Source organism: Protopterus annectens, chromosome 3.part0, assembly GCF_019279795.1.
Source record: "Protopterus annectens isolate FY-2018-M chromosome 3.part0, PAN1.0, whole genome shotgun sequence".
Classification (NCBI taxonomy): domain Eukaryota; kingdom Metazoa; phylum Chordata; order Ceratodontiformes; family Protopteridae; genus Protopterus; species Protopterus annectens.
In genome coordinates, this window is record NC_056731.1 from 37668658 (window position 1) to 37681167 (window position 12510).

The window sequence follows — 12510 nt, forward strand, 5'->3', positions numbered from 1 at the left end:
GTACTTACATACTTAGAAATTTACAAGTAAAGAATTTTGACTGAGTATAGGGAAAGGATAGTTGATCTGTTAGAGTTTTGTGCATTTGTATCACTAGTAGACACAATACCCTGTAGCAGATATAGCAGTATTCTTGTATGAGGTGCGTTAAGATGTTTGTGTAAATTAATTTGTTTCGTTTCCTAGATGAGAAGCAGATGGTACTAAGTTGCTGAGAAATTCTAAGTTTATATTACCAGCATTCAAAAAGTTTCCCTAATTTAAGGCATTTTCTCTAATTATTTTTTCACTTTGTCCATTAAATCTGGAGGTAAAAGCTGAAAGCTATGTTCTCAAGGCTGTATGTATTGTCTCCTTTGCGGCCATCCTCTTACAACCTGCCATGTTATCCTGTACTGGCTTGTTCATGTTATGAAACCCAGCTCCTTTGTGCTGAACCTATTGGTTTGTGAAGCTGAATCACAGTAGTTTTCTGCTTTGTCCATGCATATCAAGGTTAGATGCATAAAAGTAGGCATTAATGATTTATAGTGTAAACATTAAGAAGCCATTGCAAAGTTAACTAATGGAATCAGTTTATGATCAACAATATTCCAATCCAGAGGTGGCTGGAAATTGATATTTCCCTTGGTTTACAGAATGCTCAATGCAGATAAGTTACTGCTAGCCTAAGATTTATATATTTCTTTGTGAAAGTATTTTATAGCAGTATAAGCCTGGGTTTGCCAATGCAATCATTATCTGGCCATTTTAGGTCTACCAACATATGAATAATGTCCACCTTGCATGCAAGTCCACCAGTGTCCATTGAAAACAGCATTACTCCATTTCATCTCAGTTTCATTTTGTCACTTAAAATTCATTAGTTGTTTGACAGCATTTACTATCGCCATGTTATTCAGTGATCAGTCTGTCCTAGGTTTTGTGTTCAGCGTTTTTATTTTTTTTTATTATGAGACAATAGATGATAAAAGTTTTGTTGGACACATAAAACATAAGACTTGATGGGGTATGCTTTATGGTCTGAGAAGAGCATCACCCTAGTGAATAATGAGGTATGAGGCACTATGCTTTATATACCTCTAGCCTCAATTTTGTGCTGTTACCAGACAATTAACCAAACCAGTGACTTATTCCACTTATAAAATACGCTTCCAAAACAAATAAACAACCGCACAAACAAATAAATGATGATTAATATTAGATCTATGCAATAGAAATGAGTAACTATTAGAAAAAATAATAGGATCAACATATTTCTGAGGATTAAATTGATTTTGCCAGTCTGTTAGACTCTCTATCTCTCTGTCTCAGTGTCTGTCTGTCTCTCTCACATGCAAACATACACACACACACACTCAGAGTAGGTAGCAGCAGCATTGTATAGAAAACATACATAGCTCCTATGACATTAAATAATCAGCTGTTAGGCTGAACAGTCTTCAGCAAAGGATGTGGCCCAAGTGCCTTCTGGTCCATTTTTTATTACTGCCGTTGCATCTCCATCTTCTGTCTCCCAGTAGCAGTACATGTAAATATGAGAAGATGTATCTAACAGATTATTCATGTACCATTATTGCCTATATAGAGCTGATTGACTGGGTCTGTGGTGGCTCTCATCCAAGAGAGATTTCAGGTGACATTAATAGCAAACAGGTGACTATGAAAGAGTTTCAAAGAATTATTAATCAATTAATTCTTTTACTTTTTTAGATTGGCTACCTCCAATTGTGCCTATAGCGCACAATCAAACGCACACACGCACACACACACACACACACACACACACACACACACACACACACACACACACACACACACACACACACACACATACACACACACACACACACAGTTGATCATTTTATTTGTTAAAGTATGCACAAAACTTTATATTCAGCCCTCATATGATGCAGTCAGCTCTCCTGCTATGCAATCTTCAGCAATGAAAGTGTCTCATCCATGTTCTGGTCAATTTTTTATTAGTTCATTTAGTCATAAACAACAGGATTCTAATTAATCTCATTGCTTCCTGAATTCCTCTAGACCAGGAAAATATTTGTTTCCTGAGAACTCTTCTCCAAAATCCACTGTTGAAAAACACACCTCATATGATTTGCAATATTTCATTAATGATGTAAATTACAAAAAAAAAATGTAAAAATGAAAAAAAGCTATTTGTTAGGGAATGGGTTACATCCTGTTGTTAATATTAAAGATCTGTCCAGTGACAGTAGTTTTATACTGCAGATTTATGAAAGTAAAGTCATATTTTATTTAATAAAAATTACTAGTATTGTGGTGAAAGAAAAGGTTATATTTCTATAAACATGTAAGAGAGATGCCTATGGTAAAGTGAGAAAATGCTATGTAACTGAAAAATAAATTGTTACAGGCAGTGCAGAACTCGTGCAACTGATGTTTTCAGAGACACCAAATACGATTGTTGGGGGAACATTCTCAAGACAGTGGCACAGTCTCAAAATATACTCAGGACCCCCTATCCCACAACAGGTAGATAACTCTGGAGGCAGTGACAGAGGCACATGCACTCAGCATGACAAGTAAATGCTATTACAACAAAGGAGGAAACAATACATACTTAACACCTGTTTCACACAGACTGAACCCTTCAATGAAGGAACAATCCTTTTGGAGCTAGCAATACCAATTGTTACTCCTGTGCACAGGGCAGCTAGGCAAATACATTGCTCAGAGTTAGCTCCAGGGACACACAAGGCCTTGTTTACCCAGCACCATATGTGCTGTGAGATAGTGCAGACCCAGGCTACTGCCACTCAGAGTCCGGTAGAGATGGTTAGAGTGTGAGAGGGTAAACATGAAGAAATTCACAAATGGTGAAGGCCAGAGACAATGCCATCATGATTCTCATGCACAGTATGGTTTCAGACACAGCATCCGTGTCAGCCTCCATATGCACTATGGTGAGAACTTACTAGTCATATTTTAGGGACATGGCTGGACATGGAATTTGGAGTGCCAACATGCAATTTGAATGAGTAGGCCATAAACCATGTGTATCCCCTGAAAATGTTATATACATTTATGTGGATTTCCATAGGTTCATAGGTTGGTACTAGGCTATCGGCCCTAAGGCCTATGCAAGCCTAGCCATAACAATTCCCTGGAAATTTTTTCCCACAATATTTACTTCTCTGGGCCCCTGTCTAGCAGGGCGACTGATATGATCTCCGGGATGAATTTCCTATCTCCCATCCAATCATCAAGGTTCCTTTTGAAGAGGGTCAATGAGGTGCTCTGCTTGACATGTATGGGCAGTCTATTCCAGAGTATGGGGAGTCTCTGGGTCAGGAACCTATCCCTCCAGCATGTTTTGTTCATTGTAATGATAAGGTTTAGATCTCTGAAGCGTGTGGCTCTGAGGGATTGGGATTTCTTTAAGTGGAGCATGTCCAACAGCTCAGGGTTTGACATGGCCTTGTATGTTAAGCAGAGATCGCCTCTGAGTAGACGATATGCCACAGAGTATAGCTGGAGTTTTTTTAGATGGTCAGCATATGGCATCTGCATTAGGCCTGTGATTCTTTTAGTGAGGTATTTCTGTGGCCTTTCCAACTGTTGCAGATGTCTTGTGATGTACATATAATGGGTCTAATGAGGGATGAATACAGTGGGACAATGACCTCCTTTTTTCTGGATGAAAAGCCCTTAGTGATGAGGTGTGCCATGTAGAAGGATTTCCTGACTGTTGTGGCGATGTGGTTATCGAAAGTGAGACCACTGTCCACTTGTGTCCCTAAGTCTCTCATCACACTTTCAATGTTTAGTGTCCTGCCACCTATGTGGTAGTTCATGGGTACATGTTTTTTTCCAAAGGGGATGACTATACATTTCTTGACATTAAGCTTGAGCCCATGGCTCTGGCACCAGGCATCTGTTTCTGTAAGACCCTTTTCTAGAATATCCACATCATTTGGGGATTCAATAATGGCTCCCAGTTTGCAGTCATCTGCAAACTTTGTTAGCCAGAGTCCCTTATTGTTGGCCTGTACTTCAGAGAAGTACATGCCAAACAAGAGTGGTCCCAGGACTGAACCCTGAGGTACTCCACTTGTCACTTGTCTGGAGCTGGATTTGGATTCGGCTACTTTTACATTCTGGGTTCTGTCAGTAAGCCAGTTGGCAACCCATCGAGTGACCTAGGGATTTATGCCCAGCTTAGTAAGTTTATCTATGATTCCAGAGTGGGGGATGGTGTCAAAGGCCTTGGTGAGGTCCAGATAGGCTGTGTGGACCTCCTTACCCTCGTTCACAGCTCTGGAGACCGATTTGAAGAAGTCAATCAGATTCAGGAGACAAGATCGGCCCTTCACAAACCCAAACTGGGTGGTGTCCAGTGTCTGGAGGTTGCCAATATCTTTGTTTATAAGTTCCATGATAATGCGTTCCATGCCCTTGCAGATCAAGCTTGTCAGACTGATGGGGCGGTAGTTCCTGGAATCCAAGGTGGATCCTCTCTTGTGGAGTGGGATAACTGTAGCTGTGCGCCACTCAGTGGGCACAAAGCCTGAGGTGAGGCTATGATTAAACATGACACTTAAGTGGGGTGCCAGTTCATTTTGTAGTTCATGTAGTACACAGCCTGGGATGTCATCTGGTCCCATGGATGCTGTATTCTTAGCTTTGGAGAGTGCTGTTTCTACCTGTGTGGCTGTGATTATTGGAATTTCGCAATCTTTTGGTATTGAGATGGGCCCTTTAGGGGGTGAGAGGAGAGTGAAGTTGGCACTAAATCGATCTGCCAGGATATTGGCAATATCTTTGGGATCAGTATATTTAATGCCATTCTGTTGTAGTTCAGAGCAGATCTGAGCATTGCCATTTAGATTCTTGACATAACTATAGAATGCCTTGTGGTTGTCTTTGGAATCTTTGGCAATTTTATTTTCGTAACTAGCTTTTGAGGATTTTATGAGGGATCTCAGCTTCTTACTGAGGCTGGTGAGGGAGTTTTTTGCATCCTGGGATTTTCCTCTTTTCTGCAACAGTTTCTTCCTTCTGTTGTATAGTTTGTTTATAGCAGGGGACCACCAGATTGGCTTCCTTTTTTTGGAGAAGAGCGTCTTGGTTCTATTTGGGATGGCACGATTCATGCACGAGTGAATGTGCTCATACAGTGCCTTAGTGTAGGATTCTGCAGTCGAACTTCCAGATCCTGTCTGCATGGGTGTTGTGAAGTTTGTTACTTCTGACTTCAGTAGCATGAAGTTGGCTTTGGAGAAGTTTTTTAAGGAGATTTCCTTACTGGGGGGGTGGGGTGGAATGTGGATGTCAAGGGTGATTTGCTTATGGTCAGACCTGACCAATGAGGGGGTGACCACTGGTGTGGAGCACTATCTCCCATGTTGGTAATGACCAGGTCTAGGATACTGGAGCCCCTGGTGGGACAATGGATTAGTTGATCCAGGGCATTGGAATTTATGAATTCCAAGAACCGTTGGGAAAAGGAGTTGGTACCCGAGTAGTTTTCCCAGTTAATGACAGGGTAGTTGAAATCACCTAGTATTAGGGTGTTTGGTTGTATCTTAATATTTTCCAGTAAGTTTAGGAAGGAAAAAGAAAGGAAAAAGACAGGCTTTGTCAGATTTCCATAGCATGTAGTAGAATATTTCTGTCAAAGTCAGGTCCCACAGCACTGCTAGGTCAATATCAAGTGATACCCCTACAGCCAGTAGATCCCATCATCAGAACAACTCAGCACCAAGCTGCCTTGCTAACACTTGCTCATGATCTCTGGGATCCTCACCCACACTGTCTTTGGGAGACATTGTGTATGACACCTTTCTCTATGGCCACAGTAATCTGCTCCATCCTGCTCCATTTCCTTCATCTCTTACTACTTCTGGAGTCCTTCTAAAGAACTGTCTGCACTAAGTAACAAGGGGGTATGGGAGGTAATTTCTGCAGTCAAAGAGAATAATTATTTTTTTCTCATCTGGCTGAAGCTTCATTTAGTTTATTTAGCTTGTTTGAAATGTTGCCTACACAAGATATGTTGCAGAGGAGTTCACTGCATCAAGAGACAGAGAGAATAAAATGTGGTGTAAGAAGCCTATGATTTAATAGGCAGAATTCAATAAAACAAGAAAGACTGTAACTGAGGTTAATAATGACTTCCCAGAATTGCATATATTAATGTTATATTAGTTGTAGTTTATGAAATGTTTGTTATAAAGCTTGGAGTAATTTGGTTAAGTCCCTATTTTTGTAAAAGGCTTGGTAGGAAAATAGTTTGTGGAAAAAGAGCATATGAAGATATTATAAATAAGGATAGTAATAGCCCATTTATAACTTAGGTAAGCAGAAAATAAGTGATATCTGCAGAGATGGGGAAGAAGATAGTGTAGTGAAATATTTAACCTACTTTTTATTTACTTATTTATAATTTATGAACCACATAAATTGGCTGGTGTATGGACCACCTTTTTAGCCACAACATGGATTGTGACAACAAGGCTGAATAATGTATGTGTTAATGATTTTTTTTGATGTGTAAGGAAACTGGAGTACATAGGGGCATACAAATGGACATAGGGCAGACCTTTAGACTCCAAACAAACAATGATAAGAGGGCAGGCTTGAATGTTTGCCCTAGAACTATGAGGCAGTGGTCTTATCACTAAGTGATTTTGTTGCCTAACACAGAGCACACAGAGCCTTAGTTGCAGGCTGATAAATTATAGATTATTGAACGATAAACAGGAGTAGCATGGAAAGGAAGCAGGATGAGAAATTTTATGTTCAGGTCTATGCAAAAAAAGACAGATTTATCTTATCTAACCCAGTCTAACCATGAAACTGCTCACTGAGTCATATATCAACAAAAGAACATCCCATAAAGACAAATACTTTGACACATGAACAGGATGAAAACATACTTTTTCCACACTACATGAAAGCTAGCAAACACAAATAATGCTCAAGCTATATAGAAAAGAAGAAAAAAAAGAGCAAACATATTTACAAGGAGTTTGTAAGTCCATATGCATTCATGTAGCCCTTTGAGTTCCCCATTCATGGTAAAGGAAGAGCACTTTTTACTGCTGAAAGCCTTTTTCTCCATAGTTGGGCAACATTAGTGAATAATGTTCCCATTGGATAGCTGGCTGAGGAATATCTCTCCGTAATATAGTAATATTAGTGGAATAGAACTCAGTGAAATGAGCCCTAATATAAAGGGCTGGAAGAAAAAAGATATATAAAGGCTAATATAATAGACAATTAAGAAGTGGATACTGAGAGTCATGAAACAGGAAAGTGGAGGAATGGCAAAATGAATGAATTCTTCAGTCCTCTGTGAAAGAATGAGTGGATTCTGGAGATAAATTGTTTCATATAGGAAACAATACAACATGTTAGCATATGGAAATCATAATGCCTAGAAAAAAAGTCACAAAATATCAAGTTGAGAGTGATTTTATGCAATGTTAATAAGAACAAAACTGAAGGGATAGAAAAGATAGTTCAAGTATTAAGCATGTGAGCAACTAAGGATATGCAAACCCTGCAGCGTGTAGAACTAAACATATAAGTATTCAATGCACATTTATTTTTGTAAGTTATTAAGACTCAAAACAAACAAATCAGGTGTGACTGAATAACTGTTAATCAACAGTATTTGACTGGACTGTTTTATACAAATTTGTGTTCCGTAATTTATGTATCTTTTAAGTGTGGAAAAGTTCAGGGGATATCTGTTGGCAGGGCAAGGAAGTAATAAAGGAAAACATATCAAAACAAAGACAAATGAAGTAACGGATAGATGGTGTACTTGTACTGGCTGACTTATTTATGATTCTTGGTTGGTGGAACTGAACCCATTTAATGTTAATACATTGAGTGCAGTAAGGTGTGTTGTATGAATGTAAATATAAATTAAATAATGAGAATGTTGCTAGAATTTTGGAAGAATAGTGAAGTATTTTGCTGTAACAATATTCATATGGCTTCACTGAGTTCTTTGATTCATCAAACATACCCTCATTGTGGATTACATGTAAATGAGAGTGTAAACCCCAGCATCATTGCAACATTTAGTGTTTGTGTTGCTAATTTTGGATAAATATTTGAATGGTGGTTATGTGGTGCGATAGTATGTTTGGCAGTTTTATCATTTGATTTTCTTCAGAGAATTTCTGGACTGTATTTTTCCGGGAATATGAGTTAATAGTGAAGTATGATTCAGTTTTCTTTAACACCTTGTTGATATTTTGTTAATGTGGTGCTATAAAAAGTAGTTGAGGAGCAGATGAAATGCTTTTTTCCTTTGCAAGAGTGATTTTTTTTTATTTGACTGCATATATTCTTGCTGCATTTTCTTCTGAGGTTGGATGACTGCAATGCCTTAAACATTAAAAAGGAAGAAAAAAGATGAAGTATAATCTATAATGCCCAATGTAATTTAAAATAAAAAAAAAATCTTCCTCTTTACTGACAAGTTTTGTTGGGTCTTTACAATACACGTAGCCTATCTGTACCTCATGCAGTTTGGCTTTGATGTATTCTTTATGCTTTTCTGCACTGTCACTAGGAGAATATGATTAGAATCAGTGCATGATTCGTATATTGACAGCAGCAGATACGAGAAAGTCATCTTTCAAACCATCAATATTGTTAAGATATTATATAGGGACACAGAGTTTGCTTTGATCTCCTGATTTCTCTACATTAAGATCTTGTATCATCTTCTCAGTTGTGCATAATGACATACATTCTTCTTCGTCTTCTTTCAGCTTTTTCCCAGTTAGGGATCGCCACAGTGGATCACCTGTCTGCTCATGATTGGCAGTGGAGTTTACGGTGTTTAGTTGCCAGCTCGGCACCCAACCTTCCACGGAAGGCACACACATGCACACACTCAAGCCTAGGGCCAATTTAGAGTATCTAATCCACCTATAGCATGTCTTTGGGATGTGGGAGGAAAGTGAAGCACCCGGATGAAACCCACACGACCACAGGGAGGACATGTAGACTTTGCACAGAAGGCACCCCAGCTGAGGATCGAACTGGAGAACCTGTTGCTGTGAAGTGGCAATGCTAACCGCTGCACCACCGTTGCCACCCGTAATGATATGCATTCTAGTAGTATTTATTGTATCATGTATTTCTGTATTGCAATATTATTTCATTAGTATATCATCTTGTCAAAAAGTTATTTCAGTTATCTGTTTTGTATGGCATTACCCTTAATATAAACCTCCATGGGCACATCTTCAAGCTGTTATCCACCAGTACTGTTCTACATTTGACAAACAATGCATCTAACATGTAGGGATCTGTTTCCAAAAGAGCTTGATAATCCTGACTGAATACCTTAGATATGCACAAGGAACTAGGATGCACTTACAGATATCCCATTCTTATACTTTACCATGGCCAGTATTGGATGCAATAATAATCAGTTAGTTCTCGCAGTGATGTATACATCATATCACACATGTGCTCTAATAACACATCACAAACACATATTTTGCCTAATAACACATCACAAACACATATTTTGCCTAATAACACATCACAAACACATATTTTGCCTAATAACACATCACAAACACATATTTTGCCTAATAAATATATTTAGCGCTTTCATTGCCTTCTAAATTTTAAGTGTTCATAGTTTACTTGAAGATTCCAGAATGCCATACTGTCACTAGTCATCTTTTGCAAATACCTACACATTTCTCCCTGCTAATTTATATTTTAAACTCACCCGCTTCATTCTGCTTCTGTCTTCAGTCTCCTTTCTCATTCTACCACTTTCAAGCCACTTACACCACTAAATACTTACCCTGAAACAGCCACATTACAAAATCATCTCTTTAGAAACCATGCTGCATAGAAACAAATCTCATCCCTTTTTTCATTTGCTTCATTCTTTATCCTCTTTTCTTTTTCAGTCCTGCTATAAGCTTATTGAGTATGCTCAGTTTGTTAAGTTGTCTTTGCATGTCTCATCTATACCAATAATTAAATAGAAGCCTTGACTTATAGTCTTATAAACCTGCTGGGCATGGTGTGTACTCATACAGTGATGCTAAGACCTGGAACTCCTTAGCTGTATCCATCAGATCAGTACTCTCCCTCCAATCCTTTAAAACCACTCTGAAAGACTTTCTAGACACAATCTGTCTCTGTTCTTGTTCAACCCCATGTTAAACTATATCCCTAAATATGAGCAGGTACCTCTTCATACCTTACATCTTCTTACTCCGCCTTCTTTCTCTCCCCTAACTCTCTATCTAGATATGCCATAACCCTACTTTTTTCTCTTACTTCGTATTGCAATTCCTGTTCGTATTATACTAACTTACCTTTAATTTCTCTGAACTGGCTAAAATTTTTCTAAATATTAAATCATTCTTGTATAAGTTGTATCTATTCTTAACCAAAGTTTTCACATTATGGGTAATTTGGTATAACTGTTAAAATTGTAGATGTGTTTTATTGTCTATTATTGTATTATTTTTGAAGATTGTAAATTTATTGTTCTTAAAATGTTTTTGTAATACTTTGGAGCTTTTCTCCTGGACCCTCCCAATCTGACTTTCCCGTAATTGAATGTCAATAAATAAATACATACTTGTAGTCTTTAATGCATTTCACATAGGTGCAAATATTTTGATTTGTCCTATTTACAAATTCATTATGTACTGTGTTATTTCCTTCCTTCAGCCACTGCATCTAACTTTAGTTACTGTTACATTTTCTTATCATTTGCCGTGATATTTTTTGTTATACTTTATATTACACTGCCCTGTGGGTTCTTATTATGAAATTTAATGTTAAGAATGCCGAATACCGGAAGGCCTAACTTGGAAGTTCGAAAGTTGAGAATGTCAAAGCCACGGAAACCCGAATTCTTTCCCAGGGAAAGAATTCAGTTGGCCATTTCTGTGGCTTCGGCATTTTCGGACCTAGTCAAGGTAAGTGTACGAATGGGTAGTGACGGACTTTAGGGTTTGGCCGCGGGTCAGGTAAGTGTGCAGTAGTGACGGACTTTAGCGTTAGGGCGTGGGTCAGGTAAGTGTGTGATAGTGATGGACTTTAGGGTTAGGGCACAGGTCAGGTAAGTGTGTGGTAGTGACGGACTTTAGGGTTAAGGCGCGGGTCAGGTAAGTGTGTGGTAGTGACGGACTTTAGGGTTAGGACTGGGTTAAGGATAGTGTATAGATAGTGGTGTATGTTAGGTTTAGTGTAGGTTTGGAAGGTGTTTGGTGTGATTGTGTTATGTGTGTGTTTTTCAGAACAGCAAATTTTTTCCCTGGGAAAAAAAATTTGCTGTTTTGAAGTTTCAATGTTTTCCAAATTAGATCTTCCAAGTTAGAATTTATGGTGTTCGACAGTTTGGAAGTTTGATTTCGTGATATAGATCCCTGCCCTGTATGTACAGTGCAGATTTTATCCATATTTATGTTTAACACTCTTCTTTTAAAGCTATCAAACAGATTCATTATATAGTTTTGCAGTTCCTTTTTTCAGTCCTACTACACCCTTGTTTATTTTGCAAACTTCTACACATGTATTATTTATATTGTGGCAATAATGTATGCTTTTAGTATGGTTTATTTGCAGGGTGAGTTGTTTTTTATGTTTCTTCGCATGGTCACTACTAGAATGTGGTTGGAATCAGTTAATGAGGGTATACAGACCACATCATTCTAATCTTCTCAGGAGTGGTTCTAATGGAAAAAGAGTAGCATCTCAGGTTAAACCTAATTCTGGGAAAATTGTCTAATAAATCCTGTATCTGTAATGATGATTTATTTTTAGTGCAGTATTAAAGGCCTCTTTATCAGAACTTTTTATGAAAACAATGTTCTTTTGTACCTGGCAGTTTACTAACTTTATAACATATGTATATAAATAGCTAAACCTTGTGATGAAAATCATACATTTGCACTAGTTTTCTCTTCAGATAATGAATTAGTAAAGAAAATTGCAGAGGTAGTTTCAATATGTTGAACTTGGGATGCATTACGAGATAACAACATGAAAAATCAGTCCATATTAGATTAACAGGATAAAAGATAAAAATTGTCATGAAATGCTAGACTAGCATAAGACTCTATTGCCTTGATTGTCCAGCCACTGAAACAGATGAAATTGAACCAAGCTCTCAATGTTCAAGAAATGTTATATTGTAGTATTCATAATGGATTAACATATTGTGTGTTTCCTTCTCTAGGCAAAATACAAAGAATCAGGGAAAAAGCTTTTCCCAGACTGCCTCTATGCCCAGATGCCAGCCACAATTGACACATTGGTGGCAAAAGAAGTCTCACACCTTCAGAGTCAAGTACGTTTCTACTAGAAGTTATATTGTTATATATTGGTGTTTGGCAAATAGCTAAAATACACTCCTCAAAGCAATATTGCTGTGGGTAAGAACCATTGCAGGTGTAACAAATGTATTATGTAGGTTTCAAAAATATGTGAGACTATTTGATTTTACTCTTAATGAAATGTTAT

The 12510-nt window shown here is 37.9% G+C and overlaps 1 protein-coding gene across 3 annotated transcripts in view; it reads left to right on the top strand.

Moving 5' to 3' along the window:
* Positions 1 to 12510, top strand: part of LOC122796246 (nebulette-like) — a 1283698-nt gene that overhangs the window by 112695 nt on the left and 1158493 nt on the right. For all 3 annotated transcript variants that reach the window (XM_044064567.1, XM_044064568.1, XM_044064569.1), the window contains exon 4: positions 12227 to 12337. In XM_044064567.1, the coding sequence (XP_043920502.1) occupies positions 12227 to 12337 (111 nt within the window). The remainder of the gene's footprint in view (positions 1 to 12226; positions 12338 to 12510) is intronic.